Below are 23,549 nucleotides of genomic sequence, written 5' to 3' on the forward strand. Positions count from 1 at the left end.
GCCTATGTCCTATAGGGGAAACCCTATTTGTCATGGCTTTGCTAAAAATCTTCACAGAGCAGTTGCTCAAACAAATAGGCCGAATTTTTTTCATATTCTTAGCATCTGGTTCTTTAGGAATGAGAGTGACTATAGAGTAATTTAACCTCTGGATATCCAGAGACCCTCTCTCAAAATCCCTCACAAGTGCCATAAAGTCTCCTTTAATTATTTCCCAAAAATGTTGGTAAAATATAAAGGACAAACCATCAGGCCCAGGGGCACCATTTCCATATGAGCCCATAATGGCTTCCTTAATTTCTTCTTATGAAAAAGGCCTTTCTAATATCTCATTCTCAGCTACAGTCACTCGTTCCTCTTCAGACCAAAAATGGTCATCCAGGTGAATGTTAGGTTTAGGTTCAAACCCAAAAAGGTTCTTATAAAAGTTAGTTGCCATTTCCAGCATATCTTTGGTAGAGTATATAGGTCGTCTTTTGTCCAAAAAAAAACAGGACAATGGCTTACTGTTTATGGCGACATGACCAGATCATCTCTTGTTCAAACATTAGGTGATATTCGTCCAGTCTGTTTTAACAGCACATATTAATTTGTGAAAACAGTTACTTTGTTCTGCAAAATTTTTTTATGCATGATAATTATCCATGACCTTGGTATAGTTATGCCACGGATATGGAGCGCGCGCCAGCATAATTTTACACTGGCTTTCTTCCGTGTCATGTTGCTCGACGGATACACGTGCAAGTCGCCGCCCCCGCTATTCAGTTTACATCTATCCGTGTCTGTGGCCGACTCGCGCGTTTGCGCTGGCTTACAGCGTCGCGGTCGATTCTCCCGTCCGTGCCGGTTTACAACACCGGTGCCGACTTCCCCGTCCGCACTGGCTTATGCCGCAGCCTACTCATTTACTGTCCGGACTGAGATCTGTATCCAAAAAGAATGAATAGTAAGTATGTTTACAACAAGGACACCTTAAACCTCCTCCCTCTGCATTAATGTTTCCTTGATGATGTGTAGCCAAGTTCACCTAATGCCGTATAATATATTTCTTTTTGTTTCTTTTGCTAACTGATAGAACATAGCAAATAAAAGTGAGGTGATTCATTATTTGGTATGCAACTAGTTATCTCCATCATGGTGCTAACAAGCTTTAATTATTTATTTCATCCATTTAGTACTTCACCTGAATTATTGTTTCTACGATTACAATTAACTTATTTGTACCCGCAGAGAAATTGCTGGCATCCATGTTTCTGCAAGGCAAGGACCAGTTGAAGAACTTAAAAAGCATGTGGCTGCTGGAGTAGAAATCAACATAAGAGGTTTGTGTTTGTAGAACATTCATCTTTCTCTTCTTTATGGAGCATGAGTCATTTAAACATAATTTGGTTTCAGATAGCAAAAGGAGAACTCCTTTGCACTTGGCTATGGACCATGGTCACCTAGATACTGTCGAGATTCTTGTCAGTTCAAATGCTCAGCTATCTGATTTTTTGAGTGTATTTGAGCAAAAGAAGCCGGTGGTAATTCTGAACCAAGTATTTTTAGTAGGTTTGCATCACAAACTGCACCAAATGGGCAAACGTTTGCTATACCCATTACACTCTCGGCAAGTTTGAGCTTGCCAGGTTCTGTCATATTGATATACTACTAGCTTAACTTGTCAGGTAGAGTAGTTAGTACATATCCTTAGATCCGTTTGGTTTATCGTATCATAGGGCTGCCTTTCGAGACCCTTGAGCTATGTGAACTGAACCTTGCTTCTCTCTTTCAGCCGCGAGAAGGAAGACATCGCCAAACTGCTTGTCAAGCACCATGCTGACCTCCAGATTAAGGATGGGCATGGGAATATATACTGCACCGAACCTGTGCTCCTCAGCCTGGCCGTTCCTGAAGCCGGCAAACTGATATGGCACAATGAATCCAATATACGTTGATGCCTCGTTCTACAACTAGGACTGTAAAAAAAACATAACGAGCTCGATTAGCTGGATTAGATGAGTTGTCTTACCAACCTCATCAATTACATAGTTGCCGAAAGTCAGAAGTTATCCCAGTGTAGACATCTTGTAGTATCATTTCGTACAGTTTATGCTCTTTTTGTGTGTTTGGGCTGCACATCAACAGTTTGGCCAGAAACATATGAACTCATGTTTGTCAATATACATCTGTTATTGCGCCATCGTCATGTCTCCTGCTGGGCAGGCAATTTCTCTTGAGAAATTTCTTGCAGGTATAGATATAGAGGTAGAAATTTGTCGAACGAACCACACCCCTTTCATCTGGAACTTTTTTTTTCGAAATTAGAATATACTATGTTGTCAGTATACTATTACATCTCTTATTGTGCCACCACCCGCCATTGGACTAAATAAAGATCCAACGACCGACCTTCATTCTTCTACCTCCAGCTTTCTTCCTCCAACAATTCCTCTCCCCATGAAATCGACTTACCAAATATGAAAATTCAGTCAACTTAACCCAATATGAAAATTCAGTCAACTTACATATAGCCACCGCGTGGAAATTAATATCGGAATTTTTGGAAAATCGACAATATATAAACAATGAACTATGTTATCTTTCTTGCCAAACAATGCACGATGTAGATTTATGACTTTGGGTGTTGGTCAGTCGGTACGTAGTTCAATCATAATAATCGTACTAAGCTATGAACAGCAACTCCTAGTAAAATGTTAGAGCTCGTCGTGGTCATCGTCCTCCTCGGCGGCGCCGTCATGGCCACCCCCGGCGTTCCGGTAGGCAGCGGCGAAGGCGGGGCTGCACACATCCTCCAGCTCCTTGAGCTTCTCCGCGTAGTCGTCCTGGTCGGCGTCCGGATTGGCCTCGAGCCACTCGCCGGCCTCCCTTACCGCCTCCCTCACCTTCTCCTTGTCGTCGCCGTCCATCTTGGCCCCCAGCTCGCCGTCGGCCGTCGTCCGGGTGCTGTAAACGTACGCCTCCAGCTTGTTCCGCGCGTCCACCCTGTCCCTCACCTTCTTGTCCTCCTCCGCGAACTCCTCCGCCTCTTGCACCATGCGCTCGATCTCCTCCTGCGAGATGCTACGGCCGGCGCTGCTGATCTCGATCTTCTCCGACCTGCCCGTGCCCTTGTCCGCCGCCCCCACGTGCAGGATGCCGTTCACGTCCACCTCCAAGGTCACCTCGATCTGCGGCGTGCCCCTCGGCGCCGGCGCGATCCCGGTGAGGTCGAACTTGCCCAGCAGCCGGTTGTCCTTTGTCATGCTCCGCTCGCCCTCGAACACCGTGATGGCCACCATCGTCTGCCTGTCCTGGTACGTGGTGAACATCTTGGTTCTCTTGGTCGGGATCGGCGTGTTCCGGGGGATCACGCTTGCCATCACGCCGCCGGCCGTCTCGATGCCGAGCGTCAGCGGCGTCACATCCAGCACCACAACCTCCTTGGCGTCGCCGCGCACGATGCCGCCCTGCACCGCCGCGCCGTAGGCCACGGCCTCGTCGGGGTTGACGCCCTTGTGGGGTTCCTTGCCGCCGAAGTAGTCGCGGAGGAGCTGCTGCACCTTGGGGATCCTGGTGCTGCCGCCGACCAGCACCACCTCGTCGACGTCGCCCTTGGCCAGCCCGGCGTCCGCCATGGCCTTCTTCACGGGCGCCATGACCTTGCGGAAGAGGTCGGCGTTGAGCTCCTCGAAGCGGGCCCGGGTGAGCGGCTCCGACAAGTCGACACCGTCGGCCAGCGACTCGACCTCCACGCGGACCTGGAGCTGGGTGCTGAGCACCCGCTTGGCGCGCTCGCACTCGCGGCGAAGCTTGCCGAGAGCGCGCGCGTCGCCGGAGATGTCGACGCCGTGCTTCCGCTTGACGAGCCGGATGAAGTGGTCCATGACGCGCTGGTCGAAGTCCTCGCCTCCGAGATGGGTGTCGCCGTTGGTGGCAAGGACCTCGAAGACGCCGCCGTCGAGCGCGAGCACGCTGACGTCGAAGGTGCCGCCGCCGAGGTCGAACACGAGCACGTTCCGCTCCTTCCCGTCGGCCACCTTGTCGAGGCCGTAGGCGATGGCGGCGGCGGTGGGCTCGTTGATGAGGCGGACGACGTTGAGGCCGGCGATGGCGCCGGCGTCCTTGGTGGCCTGGCGCTGCGCGTCGTTGAAGTAGGCCGGGATGGTGATGACGGCGTCCCGGACCTTCTCGCCGAGATACGCCTCAGCCGTCTCCTTCATCCTGGTGAGCACCATGGCGCTCACCTCCTCCGGGCTGAGCGTCCGCACGTCGCCGGCCTTGACCTCCACCTCGAGGTGCGGCTTGCCGTTCTTGTCCACCACCTTGAACGGCAGCAGCTTCATGTCCCGCTGCACCTCGGCGTCGACGAACTGCCTGCCGATGAGTCGCTTGGCGTCGTAGACGGTGCGGAGCGGGTTGGCGGCGGCCTGGTTCTTGGCGGCCTCGCCGATGAGGCGCTCGCCGGAGTCGGTGAAGGCGACCCAGGAGGGGGTGATGCGGTTGCCCTGGTCGTTGGCGATGATCTCCACGCGCCCGTTCCGGTACACGGCCACGCACGAGTAGGTCGTGCCCAGGTCGATGCCGATCACCGGCCCGCCGTTGCCGTTGCCGTTGCCGGAGCCCTTCTCCTTCGCCGCCGCCGCCGCGGCCGGGGGAGCCGCCGTGGCCGCGAGGAGCAGCACCGCGAGCAGTAGCCCGTGCAACTTCGTCGCCCGAGCCATGGCGCCGGCGATCGATCGATCTCTTTTTCGAAGCTAACTGCAAGTACGTAGCAGGACGAGGACGTGGTGCGGCTGCTATTTATGGCGCGAAGAGATGCCTACGTACAGCGACGGCGTGACGTGGACGAATCGGAGGCTGCTTCCGACGCGGTCTGTCCCTCGGGAGCGCGGTGACACGCGTGGGAGTCCATCTGGGCCGTTGGTTTCCACGATCGGACGGCAGCGAGGGCTCATGACACGCTGGCGGGAACCGGGCTGGCTGCTGCGTGACGTGTTGGCTGTCAACAAGGATGTTCGATCATGATTCCAACAAAAAAAATATTCGGCTTTGCTAGAACTTATCTAGCTGAGTTTTAATTATGTCGCATTCACTTTTATAGCCATTGAATTGATACTATAAGATGCGTGTGTGCTGACGTGGTTTGTAGTACTATTTCTATCTGTTTTTGTTTTCAGGTGAATGAGACCAAATTATATCTCATCTAGATGAGTCCTAGGCACTTCCAAAAATATTCGTTCCTGGCCCCATGTCGCAGGCAACACGTGTATAACTATCTGATGACAGGTATCGCCCAATAGATTCAAAATTCAGAAATTCCAAAAGTCGTCTAAAATTTTACTAGGTTCAAATCATCTCTGACCAAATTTAAATTTTATTCAAATCTATTTTGAATTCAAGGGTGCACCGTAGGATCAGTGGAGTGTATCGCTGAATTTGAAGGACGCTGCGTCAAAAGAGTTGTATGTGACATTGTTTGGATATAGACAGCCAAACACTTGGATTCATACAACATCATTTCAACAGGCAACTTCGTGACCTGATTTTCTTCAATCACAGCACAAAATTATCTTCACACTTGACCTGTTTTTTTAAAATACTGAAGAAATGCTTACATTCTCGGCAACAAACTGTGACCTGAGCTGACGATGGTCAAAATTTTCAGTTTCTTCCTTACTTTGAGTGAACCGGATATTCTTTATAATCTATCTTTGCCAAACACAAATTTTAGATTTATTGTCTTCTACGATGAAAGCATCAGTATGCATGTGTGTGACAAGTCTGTTTGGGCACATATGTGTGCAACTCAACAATTTCTTTTTGAATACTCTCCCATTTTCCTAGTTCAGGACAAGAAACGTTGAGGCGAGAGTAACTTGTTTAAAATCCACATTTGTTCATGTCCATGAAAAAGAAATGTTCATGCAGTCCACGTTGAAATCACAACAGAAAATCGAAAAGCGATATGCGATGAACGGCTAATTTGAAGTTCAATAGAGTAGCAAGCACACACTAGTATAGATATGGTCCATTTTAAGATCCCTTGTCGCACAAGGAAGCCTGAAACCATGTGTGGTGTGAACAACACCATGTAGGTGTGACAAATTGCTCCGTAACTCCCAATCAATTGAGGTCTTCGATTTAGGATACTTCACTTGAATTACTTCCTTCATAACTTGATCAACCATCACTCAACATATGAGTTCATCATAATCTCATCTTCAAGACATATATACAATTCCGCTCTTAAATCATTCTCTCAAGATCTTGATCCATCATGACTGAACTCATAAGCCTAAGCATGTCATTGAGTTCCTTCAATAAATGCCATCTTGGTCACTTCTTGTACATCACATGGACTACATCTTGATTATTGATTCAACCACATAACTTAAGCTTGATACTTCGGACTCTATTTCTTTGCTTATAATATATTCATCACTAGAACTCAGTGATCTTAATGCATATCTTGGTCTTGATGGAATTCATTCCAACTTGATCCAATCTCCTTCATGCATCACATATGTAACATATCTCAATACAATGGTTGTTCCATAGGAATTTCCAATCATTACCAACACTTAATGATGTCTTTATCTTGATGGCTTTCATCAATCCACACAATAATTTTCATGCATTTCCTTTGGATTTTTACTTCAAATGCATATCAATGACAAGCATGTCCATAGGAATTGCCATTAGTTACCAAAACCACACATGGGTACTAAATGCAACTTCACCGATACACCCCCTCCTTGTGCATCGTTGTTCTACAGTCAACCATCGCCCCGCTTGATGTCGTCCACCATCCGTTGGCAAGGAGTCACCGCTTGTTCCGCCTCCCATCTCCGATGATGACCCACCTATAGAATGCTTTGTCTTCATCTGTGTCATTGTTCTGCCCCTAGAACTGCAAGCTCCCAAACATGCCTTGGATCTGTTGAACACTTCAAGCTCAGGTGGCGGTTTCAGGCTTCCTTGTTTATATGGGTGAACTGTTCCATTTTAATAACCCAGAAATGGTTTAGTTCGTGCTTCCGAGTTACAAATCTGTGAATGTTTTTATGGTGTGGTTATGTCCAACAATCTCCCATATACAATGGTCAAGTTGTGAATTTAATGGTGGTGCTAAGTTAATTTTATGTCCAACGTCCTCTTGCATACAACGTCCTTGGGTCAAGTCAGTGCCAACACAATTAGAAAACAAAAATAATACTCCCTCCATTTTTATTTAGTTCGCATATTAGCTTTGGTCAAAGTCAAGCTTTACAAACTTTGACCAAGTTTATATACAAAAATATTAAGATATACAATAACAAATCAACAACATTAGATTTATTATTAAATGTACTTTCAGATCGTATAGATTTATTATGATAAATGTCTATATTGTTTTCTATAAACTTGGTCAAACTTTATGAAGTTTGACTTCAGTCAACTCTAATATGCAGAGTAAATAAAAACAGAGGGAGTAGTAAATAAATTTTGAATTCATTTACTACTGATGACTGAAATATAAAATGTCTCCAAACAATAGAAATCTAAATCTAAATATTGTAGGAAAAATCATATATGCATATTATTTTAATATGCCTAGTTCTAAAATTATATGATGTAGTTGGATGGGTAAATCGAACTCAATTGCTACTTCCAATTTATATTAATTCATATTAATTCTTGTGGAACTAAAATCTCCAGTTAAGGTTTTGTTATTCCTTATGAACTTAATACTATTAATTTTCTTATACTCATTTTTATCTTTATTTTTACAATCTCAGAAATAGAATCCGTTCCTGGCCCTACTTTTCAGGCTATTACAGTTTTTGAGAAGATGCAGGCTATTGCATGTATAAATATCTCTCTTATGAATATGCCCCAAGAGGTTTATTCAAACTTAATTCGGGCCTCCCTGAAAAATAGGAAATTCCAAATATATCTGATAAGTATGGCTCGAAAATCCTATATGGACGTCACCGGTATTTTGGGATTTTGAGGAAAATATTTGGGAGCTATCTCAGCTAAATTCCATTGGATTCAGAGAAGTTATTTCTAGAATAAGATTCAGACAGGTTTTGACCAAATATAAATCTGGTTTGGATTAGCTTTAAGTCTAGAGTGAAATTTTAAGGTAAAAACTACGCCCACCACCCGCCCTAGTTTTAAATATAAGCCGTGTACGTTTAGTGTAACCCGAGGATTTCTAAGTTCGACTAAGTTTTTATAGAAAAACCATATATTTTTACAATATCAATCAACATGATGACAACTCAAAAAAAGTATATCCTTCGTGAACTATATTTATAATGATGTATTTATTTGATAGCCCAGATATCTGCACCTGTATCAGAAATGTGGTCCAACTTCTGGTTTCTTTACTCAGGACAAAATTTATTGGTCAGTGGTGCGAGTCTTGCGCTAACGAACCTGCCAATAGGCGTGCACACATGAGATGGCTGATGTTGCAACCAACGATGCGAGGAGCTACAACGGATGCACGATGGTGCTGGGATCTCAACAAACGGCGATCACCGGCATTACAGTGACAATCGAGCGATGTTGCAACCATCGATGGATGTGCTACAAACAGCGACGACGGAGCAGTAATCGTTGTTAGTGGTGCTGTGACCGAGGATGACAAAGCTGCAACTGTTGACGGTGGTGCTGTGGTCGTGGATAGCAGAGCTACAACCGTTGACGGCAAAGCTATGACCGGCTTTTTGCATCAACGTCGTGGGGGTGAGGGGCTAGTGCATACGGAGGAACGCGATGCTGTGATGGAGACACAACTTGTTGCAAGTCCAGGCTCGACGACAATGGCCACAACGTCGGAGCGGCCCTCCTGCAAAGCATTGTGATAGCATCGCGACGGGCGCGTGGCATGCTGCGAGTCGACCTAGGCGGCGCAAGTACGAGGGTGGTGTTTTTTTCTGTTTTTGCAGGGGAGGTGACAGGCTTGGAAGGAAGACACTGGGAGAGATCTAACGATTCACGTACGAGGAATCGTGGGGCCGGCAACACGACCGATCAGGGACTGCAATCGATCAACCGACGCCTCGCACCCTCCCCTTTAGCTCCCAACGCGACGCGGCGGATCTACCTGCAGCAGCCACAGTGCCATACATTGTCCTCAATCCAACCTCTCGGGGGCGCGTTGAAAGCACAAGTTCTCCCTAGGTGGTTTTGATAATTGATGACAACATATCTCTTCTTGGACTAACATTTCTATCTAGCATGTTTCAGATAAGTTCAACAATGGAGTGGCATGGACTAAAGGTTGTGGGAACTCCTTCAAGATGCTAAGGACAAAGGATTGGCTAAAGCTTCAAGCTCAAGACTCTTCATTTTACATTTTAGTGATCCAAGATCACATTGAGTCCATAGGAAAAGCCAATACTATCAAGGAGAGATGAGGTGTTGCTTAATGAGCCTCTTGCTTCATGTGCTTAATGATATGCTCCAAAATCCTCAGCTACTTTCCCACTTCCACATATGACCTAAACCCAAAGCCAAACTCGGACCTACCGATTATTCCTATCCGGCGCCACCGAGTTTTACTTGTCATAAGTCACTGCTAAACCCTAGCAATTCGGTTCTACCGATAGGGATCTCGGTCTCACCGAGATGGGATTGCAAACTCTCTGTTTCCCTTTCATAACTTTTTGGTCTCACTGAAAGAGCGGATCGGTCCCACCGAGATTGCAATGAAAATTCAGTGTTTCCTTTTTGTAACTTTTCGGTCTCACCGAAAGAGCAAATCGGTCCCACCGAGTTTACCTGACCAACTCTCTGGTTAGCTTATTACCAAACTCGGTCTCACCGAGTTTGTGTAATCGGTCTCACCGAGATTACGTTATGCCCAAACCCTAACCATATCGGTCCTACCGAGTTGCATGTCAGTCCCACCGAAAATCTCTAACGGTCACTAGGTTTACCTTTTCGGTCCGACCGAGTTTGTTGATTCGGTCCCACCGAGATTGGAAAACTATGTGTAACGGTTGGATTTTGTATGGAGGCTATATATACCCCTCCACCTCCTCTTCATTCGTGGAGAGAGCCATCAGACTAAGCCTACACTTCCAGCATCCTATTTCTGAGAGAGAACTACCTACTCATGTGTTGAGGCCAAGATATTCCATTCCTACCATATGAATCTTGATCTCTAGCTTTCCCCAAGTTGCTTTCCACTCAAACCTTCTTTCCACCAGATCCAAATCCTATGAGAGAGAGTTGAGTGTTGGGGAGACTATCATTTGAAGCATAGGAGCAAGGAGTTCATCATTAAGACACCATTTATTACTTCTTGGAGAGTGGTGTCTCCTAGATGGGCCAGGTGTTACTTGGGAGCCACCGACAAGATTGTGGAGTTGAACCAAGGAGTTTGTAAGGGCAAGGAGATCGCCTACTTCGTGAAGATCTACCGCTAGTGAGGCAAGTCCTTCGTGGGCGATGGCCATGGTGGGATAGACAAGGTTGCTTCTCCGTGGACCCTTCATGGGTGGTTGCTTCTTCGTGGACCCTTCGTGGGTGGAGCCCTCCGTGGACTCGCGCAACCGTTACCCTTCGTGGGTGGAGCCCTCTGTGGACTCGCGCAACCGTTACCCTTCGTGGGTTGAAGTCTCCATCAACGTGGATGTAGGATAGCACCACCTATCCGAACCACGGGAAAAACATCCGGCTCTCCAATTGCGTTTGAATTCTCCAAACCCTTCCCCTTACATTCTTGCAAGTTGCATGCTTTACATTCCGCTGCTCATATACTCTTTGCATGCTTGCTTGATATGTATTGTGTATGTTGAAATTGTGCCTAAAACTCCACTCAAACCAAAAAGGCCTAAAAATTGCAACTTTAGCACTAAGTGTCTAATCACCCCCCTCTAGACACATCTACTTCAAGGTCCTACAAGTGGTATCAGAGCTTTGGTCTCCATTGCCTTGGTTTAATCACCATTGGAGGAAGATGGATGTGTCTACCTTAGGGAGTCTTAGACATAGAGTGCCTATTCTTGATGGAGAGTATTTTCATGAGTGGAAAAATGAGATGCTTGTAATTTTCAATCAATATCATTTGAACAAGTATATTGCTAGCCCTTGTGCACCTCATATTGATCCTTTGCATCCTACCCTAGATGAAGATATTGACATGATTCGCAATCTTAGAACTATTGAGCTCATCATTAGAGGATTTCCCAAAAATTTGATTGCTAGTTTGCCTACTCTTAATTGTGCCTATTCTATATGGAAATTTCTTGAGGAACGATTTCCTGATCATTCCTTGAAAACTTTGGATGAAATTCTCCATAAATCTATTGCCTTGAGTAAGATGAACTCTAGTGATCCTAGTTTTGGTAATTGTCTATTTGAACTTACCAATCTTAAGCATGCTAAAGGAGATGTTGGAATCATTAGTGATATCATATTCGAAGCTATAAGAATTCATAAAAGTGACCACTTTGATGATCATTTATCTAATGAATTACCCTCTCTAGGAAATGATGAGTCACAAGATCATGATGAACATGGATACTATGATGATGATGATGATAGTGACTTCGATCTTGATGATGCAATGAGACATTTTGGTCTTATGGCAAATCTTCGGGGATATGAATCAGGAGGAAAGGAATGGGTTCTTGATAGTGGATGTACTGATCATATGACCGGAGATGAAGAGATGTTTCGTGAGCTTGCTGAAAATGACGGCCCTCGAATATATGTCACCTTTGGTGATAATTCAAAGGGTAAAGTGGTTGGCCTTGGTAAGGTGGCCATCTCACATGATAGTTCCATTCAAAATGTCATGCTCGTTGAATCTCTCGGCTACAACTTACTTTCAGTATCTAGACTTGCTGATTTCGGTTTGAATGTCCTATTTACTGAGGTAGATTGCCAAGTATTTCGTCGAGACAATCATAAAATGGTCTTTACGGGTATGCGTAGAGGTGATCTTTACATTGTCGATTTCTCTAAAAAGGCACAACCTAAAACTTGCTTTGTTGCTAAATCCTCAAAAGGTTGGTTGTGGCATAGACGACTAGGTCACGTTGGCATGAGAAACCTTGACAAGATTATTAAAGGAAATCATATCCTTGGAGTTAACGATGTCATATTTGATAAGGATAGACTTTGCAGTACTTGTCAAGCAGGTAAACAGGTTGGAGGAAGGCATCCCGTGAAGAACATCATGACCACAAGAAGGCCACTCGAGCTACTTCACATGGATCTTTTTGGTTCCAACGCCTACAAGAGTCTCGGTGGAAATTCTTTTGGTCTAGTTATAGTTGATGATTTTTCAAGATTTACGTGGGTGTTCTTTCTTAATGACAAGTCGCAGGTCCAGAAGATCTTCAGAAACTTCGCTAGGAAGGCCCAAAATCAGTTTGACGTGAAGATCAAGAAGGTTCGGAGTGACAACGTAACGGAGTTCAAGAACGCAAATGTGGACACCTTTCTTGACGAAGAAGGGATTTCACACAAGTTCTCAGCTACGTACACACCTCAACAAAATGGAGTTGTTGAAAGGAAGAACCGGACGCTCATCGAAATGGCAAGAACGATGCTTGATGAATACAAGATGCCGAAGCACTTTTGGGCAGAAGCGGTTGAGACAGCTTGTCACGCAACAAATCGCTTATATCTTCACAAGCTACTCGGCAAGACGGCATACGAGCTTCTCACCGGTAACAAACCCCAAGTTGGATACTTTCGAGTATTCGGCTCAAAGTGCTACATTCTTGATAAGCATCATCGTTCAAAGTTTGCTCCTAAATCTCATGAAGGTTTTCTACTTGGTTATGGCTCAAACTCTCACACTTACCGTGTCTACAACAATTTCACCCGAAAGGTTGAAGAGACGGTAGATGTGAAGTTTGATGAATCTAATGGCTCGCAAGTAGAGCAATTGCCAATTGATGTAGGAGACAAAGACCCTTCAGAAGCAATCCAAGACTTGTCCATTGGCAAAATTCGTCCAACGGAGGTGAAGGAGAGTACTTCATCCGTCCAAGTGGAAGCTTCTACTTCACGACAAGGTGAACCAAGAATCGACACGGAAGCATCCACAAGTGGGACACACCAAGATGAAGAAGACAAGGAAATGCATCAAGACGAACATCAACAACCTCTTTCTCCACCACGACAAGTGAACGCCGACGTCAACAATGAAGAAGGCCAAGAAGAAGAACAAGATGAAGAAGATGTTCAACGAAGACCCAAGCAAAAGCTCTCACGAGTTCGAGCAAGAATTGCCAAAGATCATCCCGTCGAGCAAATCCTCAATGATATACAAATCGGGAGAATCACTCGCTCAAAAACTCGTTTAGCTAACTTTTGTGAAAACTATTCATTCATCTCTAGCATTGAACCTATGAAGGTTGAAGAAGCATTGGAAGATCCGGATTGGATAAACGCTATGCATGAAGAGCTACACAATTTTGAGAGAAACCAAGTTTGGACATTGGTTGAGAAGACCGACAACAACCACAACATCATTGGTACCAAATGGGTGTTTCGCAACAAGCAAGATGAAGATGGACAAGTGGTTCGCAACAAAGCACGTCTCGTCGCCCAAGGGTACACACAAGTCGAAGGTATGGACTATGGTGAGACATATGCTCCCGTTGCTAGACTTGAGTCCATTCGCATCTTACTTGCCTATGCTAATCACCATAATATCACCTTGTACCAAATGGACATTAAAAGTGCTTTTCTAAATGGTGAAATAGAGGAGGAAGTTTATGTCAAACACCCTCCTGGCTTTATCAATCCTAAGAAACCAAATCATGTTTACAAACTTCACAAAGCTCTTTATGGTCTTAAACAAGCTCCTAGAGCATGGTATAAATGCTTGACCAAGTTCCTTACTACAAGTGGTTTTGAAATTGGTAAAATTGATTCTACTCTTTTTACTAAAAGGGTTAATGGAGAACTATTTGTATGCCAAATTTATGTTGATGATATCATATTTGGTTCAACTAACCCTCTCTTTAGTGAAAAGTTTGGAAAGCTAATGTCAGAGCAGTTTGAGATGTCTATGATGAGTGAACTCAAATTCTTTCTCGGTTTGCAAATCAAGCAAACTAAGGAAGGTACATTTGTCTCTCAAACAAAGTAGACCAAGGACTTCTTCAAGAAGTTCAATATGCAAGAATGCAAAGGTATGTCTACACCCATGCCTACTAGTGGACATAATGATTTGACCAAAGATGGTGAACCAGTTGATCAAAAGGTTTATCGCTCTATGATTGGTTCATTGTTATACCTATGTGCTTCACGTCCCGATATTATGCTAAGTGTGTGCATGTGTGCACGATATCAAGCTGCTCCTAAAGAATGTCATCTTAAGGCTGTGAAAAGGATAGTGAGATATTTAATCCATACACCAAATTTTGGCATTTGGTATCCTAAGAGGTCTTCTTTTGATCTTGTTGGCTATTCCGACTCGGATTATGCCGGAGACAAGATTGATAGAAAGTCCACTTCGGGTACTTGTCAATTTCTTGGTAGATCTCTTGTGTCTTGGTCTTCCAAGAAACAAAACTCGGTATCCTTATCCACCGCCGAAGCGGAATACATTGTTGTTGGTTCATGTTGTGCTCAATTACTTTGGATGACCCAAACTCTTAAATATTATGGGATTTATGTGAAACATGTTCCACTGCTTTGTGACAATGAAAGTGCTATCAAAATTGGTCATAATCCTGTACAACATTCTCGAACTAAGCATATTGAAGTTCGTCATCATTTCATTCGAGATCATGTTTCTAAGGGTGACATTGATCTTAAGCATGTTCGCACCGATAAGCAATTAGCGGATATATTTACTAAACCTCTTGATGAGAAAGTGTTTTGCAGGTTGAGAGGAGAATTGAACATCATTGATGCTTCGAACTTGGAGTAGAAACTCCATTGGATACATGCAAGACATGAGCTTATGACTAATCCATGATATATCTCTTTTGATAACTATCTTATGTCTTGGATATATTTGCACCTTGCATGTTGTCTAACCCATGTAGGTGCTTGGTTGAATCTAATTCCATGAGATTGCGACTCACTCACATCTTGAGCAATCTCTACATCACCAAGACTCTACACAATGGTGGTTGAAGACAAGGAAGCACAAAACCATTCAAACATATCCTTTGACAAATTCTATGTTGAGCTTCATGATTGTCATTTTTGGATACACAAGTGCTCTTCCTTGCAAGAACTAACCCATGTAGGTATATGAACTCAAACTCCAAGTGGTGCTCCCAACTCTTGATGAGCTACATCAACCGTGAGCACCCACACAAGTTCAACTACATGAGCAAGAACCACACCACCACCCAAGGTATGTTATTCCATCTCAGAGAAGCTTTACTCCAAGACATGAGTCAAAGCAACTCAACAAGATGTGAATACATCAAGATGCTTAAACGAAAAATGGTAACCCCATTTTGAGCTTAAACCATGAGTATGACCTATGATTAAGTGTTCTCACTTGACTCCTAAGTCAATATACTCTAACATAGGTGACTATGTCACCTCCCAACTCTAGATGAAGTTCTCTTGTGTTCTTTTCTGTGTTATTGCATTTGTCTCATGCATGTTTAGTTTCTTTCTCTTTTTCAAAAAAAAACTTCATCTAGATCTTTCAGTTTCTTCTCTTTTCTTTCTGTTTATGTTCTGCATTTTCTGCATTCAATTCCTTGCAAATCCTTTAGGTAATTCATTGCAAATCTTTGTGAGATCCTACATGTCTAGTGAGCTGAGGTGACAAATTTTTTTCTGTATGTAAACTCGGTTTCACCGACTTGTAATTTTCGGTCCAACCGAATCTTTTCGGTGCCACTGAAACATACCACTCGGTGCCACCAACTTCGCAACAGGAAAAACAGTTTGCCACTTGTTCTATATTTCTTCTGATCCAACTCTACTCAATGAATCTTGTCCTCTACAAGCATCACAGTTTTATCCATTGCTTTGTGCTGAGTCTCAAGGACCAAACCTATACGACGGATTCCAGAAAGCCCTTCTTGGAAATTGATGTCAAAGGGGGGAGAGAGATCACATCAAAGCTTGTAGGAGAGAGAGATCACATCAAGGGAGAGAAAAAGTCTCAAGGACCAAACCTACAAGAGAGAAAGTATTAAGGGGGAGAGAGAGACTTCCATGGAGAGAGAATACTCAAGGATCCCAGATGTCCCAGATGCTTGATGTTCAAGAGGAGAGATGTCACATGTCTTTTTAGGGGGAAAGACATGTTCATATGTATTTGCATTAAGTTCTATCCATTTGTATCTTTCATCTCTGATTTTCTGTTCCCTATCTTCTCCCAATATCCCATGTAAGATTCAGGGGGAGCAAGACACCTAAGGGAAAGAAATCAGTCAAATTCATTGCATATCTTTATTCTTGGGGACATGTTGAATCCAATGTGGTACCTTGTACTCACTCTCTACATGTCATCCCAGTCTTGGTATTCTTGTGGTTTCTTTTGTTTGCTCTGGCTAGTGGATGTACCTGTGTTATCTAACTTTGTTTGTGCAGGTTCATTCCATCCTAAGCCAACTCAAGACCACAAGGTAAGTATATGCATCAAAATCATGAGTATGAGGAGTTCTTGCTTATGTACATACTGTTTGCAAGAAGGACTCATGAGCATGAAGGTATTTTCCTTGATAATCTTTTGCTCTGATGCATATGGCCAAGATACATGTAACACATTGCCTACTCTGTCATGGTTATGCTCTCACATGCCTCTATATTTCATATTTACATGAGTGCATACATGTAGGGGGAGCCTATGCTTGTTACATGTCCTTCCAAAGCTTTACTTGTTGTTCTTTATATCTTTATCTAAAGCTTTGATGTATGTTGCCATCAATTACCAAAAAGGGGGAGATTGAAAGCACAAGTGCTCCCTAGGTGGTTTTGATAATTGATGACAACATATCTCTTGTTGGACTAACATTTCTATCTAGCATGTTTCAGATAAGTTCAACAATGGAGTGGCATGGACTAAAGGTTGTGGGAACTCCTTCAAGATGCTAAGGACAAAGGATTGGCTAAAGCTTCAAGCTCAAGACTCTTCATTTTACATTTTAGTGATCCAAGATCACATTGAGTCCATAGTAAAAGCCAATACTATCAAGGAGGGATGAGGTGTTGCTTAATGAGCCTCTTGATTCATGTGCTTAATGATATGCTCCAAAATCCTCAGCTACTTTCCCACTTCCACATATGACCTAAACCCAAAGCCAAACTCAGACCTACCGATTATTCCTATCCGGCGCCACCGAGTTTCACTTGTCATAAGCCACTGCCAAACCCTAGCAATTCGGTTCTACCGATAGGGATCTCGGTCTCACCGAGATGGGATTGCAAACTCTCTGTTTCCCTTTCGTAACTTTTCGGTCTCACCGAAAGAGCGGATCGGTCCCACCGAGATTGCAATGAAAATTCAGTGTTTCCTTTTTGTAACTTTTCGGTCTCACGGAAAGAGCAAATCGGTCCCACCGAGTTTACCTGACCAACTCTCTGGTTAGCTTATTACCAAACTCGGTCTCACCGAGTTTGTGTAATCGGTCTCACCGAGATTACGTTATGCCCAAACCCTAACCATATCGGTCCTACCGAGTTGCATGTCAGTCCCACCGAAAATCTCTAACGGTCACTAGGTTTACCTTTTCGGTCCGACCGAGTTTGTTGATTCGGTCCCACCGAGATTGGAAAACTGTGTGTAACGGTTGGATTTTGTATGGAGGCTATATATACCCCTCCACCTCCTCTTCATTCGTGGAGAGAGCCATCAGACTAAGCCTACACTTCCAGCATCCTATTTTTGAGAGAGAACTACCTACTCATGTGTTGAGGCCAAGATATTCCATTCCTACCATATGAATCTTGATCTCTAGCTTTCCCCAAGTTGCTTTCCACTCAAACCTTCTTTCCACCAGATCCAAATCCTATGAGAGAGAGTTGAGTGTTGGGGAGACTATCATTTGAAGCACAGGACTAAGGAGTTCATCATCAACACACCATTTGTTACTTCTTGGAGAGTGGTGTCTCCTAGATTGGCTAGGTGTTACTTGGGAGCCTCCGACAAGATTGTGGAGTTGAACCAAGGAGTTTGTAAGGGCAAGGAGATCGCCTACTTCGTGAAGATCTACCGCTAGTGAGGCAAGTCCTTCGTGGGCGATTGCCATGGTGGGATAGACAAGGTTGCTTCTTCGTGGACCCTTCGTGGGTGGTTGCTTCTTCGTGGACCCTTCGTGGGTGCAGCCCTCCGTGGACTCGCGCAACCATTACCCTTCGTGGGTGGAGCCCTCTGTGGACTCGCGCAACCGTTACCCTTCGTGGGTGGAGCCCTCTGTGGACTCGCGCAACCGTTACCCTTCGTGGGTTGAAGTCTCCATCAACGTGGATGTAGGATAGCACCACCTATCCGAACCACGGGAAAAACATCCGTGTCTCCAATTGTGTTTGAATTCTCCAAACCCTTCCCCTTACATTCTTGCAAGTTGTATGCTTTACATTCCGCTGCTCATATACTCTTTGCATGCTTGCTTGATATGTATTGTGTATGTTGAAATTGTGCCTAAAACTCCACTCAAACCAAAAAGGCCTAAAAATTGCAACTTTAGCACTAAGTGTCCAATCACCCCCCTCTAGACACATCTACTTCAAGGTCCTACACGCGCGCCACTGATGCCGATGCAATCCCGCCTCTATCAACGGCGCCGCTGACGCCACAATCCGGTCTCTATCCTCACCGCCGCCATCGCCGTTCCCCTTCTTCCTGTCGGGACTTCCTTCCTCTGAGGTACGAGCATGTGATGTCCCTAGCAGCAGCTAGAGAATCACAGGAGAACTCACGAGCAAGTACGGGGTTGACCGAAGGAGGACGAAGGAGCTGAGCTCAGTTCATCTCTTTTCCATTCGATGGATTAGTACAGACCAGAGGGATGGGTAGATAAGCACCACACACACACACACACGCACACACATACTACTCAGTCAACATGGCAACAGGGTGGACCTGACCTGTCATACACCACCTTGTATTAGGTGGGGGTGTGACAGAGCAGCTACTCGTCTTCTCATGCAACACAGCTAGGTTGTTGGACTTAAATCAATCAATCCCAATAGGTCGGACATACATCTAGATCTGCCGCCCCTGTATTGCCATGGAGGCTGCATATACATGATTCACCGTGTCCTCGGCTCCGAGCATATTATTATCATTATGCCCGAGTTATTTCACCTCTAAATGACTCAATCAAATATAAAAATGAAAAGAAAAAGCAAAAGAAAAATAGCTGCACGGATCTCTGCGCAATATCAATGCCATAGGACTTAGATGTGCAATACTTAGGGCACATCTAGATGTGCGCAAAACCGATATCGTCCATGGAGCAGAATAATGTGTGCCACCGCTGAGCTCTTGCTAGCTTATCTTCTTTTGTGGTTTCAATTCAAATCAAATATTCATGACAGATGATAAATAGATTGAAAGTTTCTACCGCAAAAATAAAAAATCAAATCAAATATTCATGGATGATCTCGTCTTGTTGCAGATGCCACAAGGGGAAGATAGGCTGGGCGCCCTGACTGATGACATCCTGCTCTCCATCTTGGGGAGGGTGGACCTTGCGACGGCGGCAAAGACCAGCGCTCTATCGACGCGCTGGAGGAGCCTGCCATGGCTGCTCCTCGACCTTGACCTCCATGTCAGGGATTTCCTACCCTCCCCATGCCCGGATTACCCTGTTGCTGCTAGGCAGCAGATATATTTTTATTCTCAAATACCATGGCAACACATAGATCAGGCAATGGCATCACTGACGAGAGCTGCTAGGAGTTTCTTGCGCATCAAACACAGCAGCAGAATCTCAAGAATGTCCCTTGAGATCTACCTGGTGGGCAATTACTCGCATGACATTGGCCCACTTGTCCGTGACGCCATTGACAACGGCATGGTAAAAGAACTGGACCTCACCATTGCGGTCTTGCGGACGACAAGGATTACGATTGCAAAGGTGCGAATATGCTACGGAAAGCACGGGACGTGGACGGGTTCTTCAGCGCCTATCCTAATATACTTCCTTGCCTCATAAGGCTCCAGCTTTACAACTTGCGCTTTGCTGAGGGGGATATACATAACATCATATTTGATTGCTGCAAGCAGCTGCAGCACCTTAGTCTGGAACACTGTGATGTCGGCGACTACTCGGTGTGGCAGGTAGATGCGCCAAATTCGGTTCTCAGGGTTCTTGAAGTCCGCTATTCCTACTTGAGGAGGCTTGAGGTGCTCTGCCTTCCCAAACTAGAGTTGCTCAGTTGGGAGGCGTGGATGCACTCGGAGGCCCCCTTGCATTTTGGTTCTGTCCCGTCCCTTAAGGAGTTATTCCTTGTGTGTGGTGCAGACCTTGAGCTCTTGGGGTTTAGTTTAAGCCAGCTTCTAGATGGTGCCACAAAAATTCATACCCTGACCTTAAATTTCCTAGGAGAAAAGGTAATTTCATACTATTTCAGTATAGATTGTGCGACATGCTTCTAATTTCATCACTAGTAATTTTGAAGTTACGGGGTTAATTAGGAACGTACGCTCTTTTTTTTGCTGTTTCATGTCTTGATCAAGATATTTGCTTACCTTTATTATTGCTAGGAATGTTTCATTGATTTTTTCCTTTATTTGTCTGTTGACCAGCTTTGGATCCTGCCGGAAAGCAAGCAACTCTGCACCGCATTCAGCAAGCTAAGGAAGCTGTCTATTCATGGCATATATGTTGAGTTTGACCTGTTATGGACAATAAATCTCCTTGAAGCTGCTCCAAGTGTTGAGATATTTGATATTGAGGTACTAATTTTACTTATCCCTTTGTCTCGATTGTTAGTTGAATAGATTTATGTATTTCCTTCCTGGTTATTGATATCATCGCTTGATAGATTTCAGAATAGAATCGCCTGGCAATACTAGCTACTATATGTACTTTATGTAATTATATTAGGTATTGGTTCTTGGATACATGTGTTTGAACATCCATGTCTGGTACTAAATTGGGAGCGTGTTGTCATTCAAAGAGTGAAACCTTCTTGGAAGGTGGCTGGGTTCACAAGCTGTAACAAGTGGCAACTGAGAGAGCTCCATGTGACCAACTTTAGTCCCCTCATGGAGCAACATATGTTATTTGTACGTGAGGTGATGGATCGAGCACCAAACTTGAAAACTGTTGTTTTGAAAGAAGATGATGAACCATGCAAGGATTGCGAGGCAATGGATGCACTGCCTACTCTGGTAGGAGGCTTGTTTCCAAGGACCAAAAATGAGCAAGAAACAATAGCCCAGCAACTTAGGGACAACATGGTCGGCTCGTCCTCGGTGAAGATAATTTTCAAAAGTATTGCTTCAATAGTGGTATTCTGAACTTGTATGTATGTCGAATGCAAGTGCAAGCAGTAAACGAAATTGTAATATACATGCTTGCTATTGTCCGGTTTGTTCTGTTTTCTACTGTTTAAAGTAAGCATTCCTGTAAACGCTAATGCATCAACATTAGCAGTACCATCAATTCATTTTTTAGGCGAGGAGGTTCCCACAAATTTGAATTATTCAGGATGCAGAAATCCTAAAAGTTGAAGAAATATCGAGGTAAAAACTAGAGTGAAATATTGAGGTAAAGACTACTCCCCCAGCCTAAAATATAAGTTTTATCTAAGCCAACATTTTCTCTGCTTGACCAAGTGTTTATAGAAAAAATATCTATATCAATCGAAAGAACATAAGTATATTCTTTATGAAGTATATTTTTATAATGCATTTATTCAATATTCTAGATATCAGCATTTTTATCTAGAAACGTGGTCAAACTTAGAAATTTCTGACTTTAGGACAAAATTCATGTGTCAAATCATTGGAACGGGAGTACTATTTCAGACTAGAAAATCCTCCAGAAACGCTGAAAGTCTCAACACCTAAATCCTCCAAGAACTGGATCCCTTCATACAAGTTGATTTCCATGCAACCTCTCATCAGCAAAATCAAGTACTCAACCACCTAACCACCTGAGTGCTTGGAGTAAATGGTACTAGTACTCTGCATGGCATTGGCTAAACATGTCATCCAAAACATGCCCCTCTACTAAGCAGCCGCGCCAATCAAAGATCAAGATAGGCTCAGGCATACCTCTCAAAAAGCTTGGGTTGAATATATGGATGGCAGGTCTGTGCAGCACGAACTTTCACCTTGGTTGTTTTGCTAGCAAAGGAAGTCATAGCTGCAAGATTTGGGATGGTGAACTTGTTTTCAATTATTATTGGTTGTATATGAAGAATAATGTGTTGGTTTGCTCAAATGTTCTTTATGTAATAATGGTTTCACTCTTTGACCTATAACACATTTATAGTTAGTAGATGCACCTACATTGAAGAAATAGGTAGCTAAAGGAGTTGGCATCATGGTTGCTAGGGAGCTTATTCGAGGTATTGTTGGCTAAATTATGGTTGAACATAAGAAAAGCTTAGGGTTTCTCTGCCTCCCGCCGGCGCCGCCGCCGGTCCGCCTCGTCTTCGGTGGCTTTAGGGCCATGGCGGCGCGGTGTATCCCGGCCCTTGCCGGCGGGAGGGCTTTGTCTTTAGATGTTTCTTTCGAATTTTGTTAGGGTTTGTGTCCTGCTCAGGAAGACGAGACGGCGGCGGTGGCGGCTCCCTAAAGATGGAATAAGGTTCTTCCCGCCTAGCCCTCGTTTTGATGGTGTGTCTAGCATCGTCGGTGGGCGTGTGGAGATGTGTCTTCGGCGGATCTGTCCTTGGTGGATTTGCTCGGATCTGGTTGTAGTTCGTCTACGTTTGTGTTTCTTCAGGTTGGATCCTTCCGGTCTACGCTATTCTTCATCAGCGGTGGTTGTTGTTCTGTTGCGCTGGTTCTATGGGCCTTAGCACGACGACTTCCCGACTGTCTACTACAATAAGTTTTGCCCGGCTCTGGCGAGGGAGGGGCGATGACGGCGACGCGCCTTCGGCTCGCTTCAGTGCTTGTAGTCGTTGGTAGGTGGTCTACAGATCTAGATGTAATATTTATTATTTCTGGTGTGTTGTATTGGAGTAAATTGCCAAAAACCACCACAATTGGGGACACTAATTCCGAAAGCCACCATCATTCGTTTTTTTTTTCAAAAATCCGCCACCATTGTGCTGACTGTTTTCAAAAAACACTGATTGATCGATTAGAGTTGTTTGACGCTGAATCTGCAGAGTAGGTCCCATTGTCAGGATGACATGGCATGGGAAAACAGAGTGCGGAGACGGACGTTAGAACTCTGAAGTAATTTCATCGAACACCTAGCAGGCATGCTGTCGGCCGCCCAGCTCGCCAGTGGCAGGAGCACAACACCGGCGGCCGCGGTGCAGGAATGGTCCCCGGGCGACCGAGTGCGACGCGGCGCAGCCGTGGGCTGAGAGTCGGCGCCGGACCAGGGCGCCCACGGGGTGTTCGGAGTGAGGGGCGGAGCTCGCGCCCGTGCTCTGGAGCTGGCGGTAGCTCGTGCTCCCTTGCATGGCGCTGCTGATGCTCACGCGACCGGGCG

General features: G+C 44.7%; 1 protein-coding gene and 1 pseudogene across 1 annotated transcript; one reads left to right on the forward strand and one right to left on the reverse strand.

The window, feature by feature from the left end:
* Positions 1-2,696: 2,696 nt before the first annotated feature.
* LOC119352423 (heat shock 70 kDa protein BIP5-like) lies at positions 2,697-4,726 on the reverse strand. Its single transcript, XM_037619058.1, has one exon. It carries the CDS (start codon positions 4,701-4,703, stop codon positions 2,697-2,699), a length of 2,007 nt encoding a protein of 668 aa, XP_037474955.1. The 5' UTR covers positions 4,704-4,726.
* Positions 4,727-19,541: 14,815 nt separating this feature from the next.
* On the forward strand, positions 19,542-20,925 carry LOC119358406 (annotated as a pseudogene).
* The last annotated feature ends 2,624 nt before the right edge of the window (positions 20,926-23,549 follow it).

The sequence above is a fragment of the Triticum dicoccoides genome, chromosome 2A (genome assembly GCF_002162155.2).
Source record: "Triticum dicoccoides isolate Atlit2015 ecotype Zavitan chromosome 2A, WEW_v2.0, whole genome shotgun sequence".
In the NCBI taxonomy this organism is placed as follows: domain Eukaryota; kingdom Viridiplantae; phylum Streptophyta; class Magnoliopsida; order Poales; family Poaceae; genus Triticum; species Triticum dicoccoides.

Bases quoted from the DNA above. Each gene is read 5' to 3' on its own strand.
- LOC119352423 (XM_037619058.1), bottom strand. From the start codon at position 4,703: ATGGCTCGGGCGACGAAGTTGCACGGGCTACTGCTCGCGGTGCTGCTC.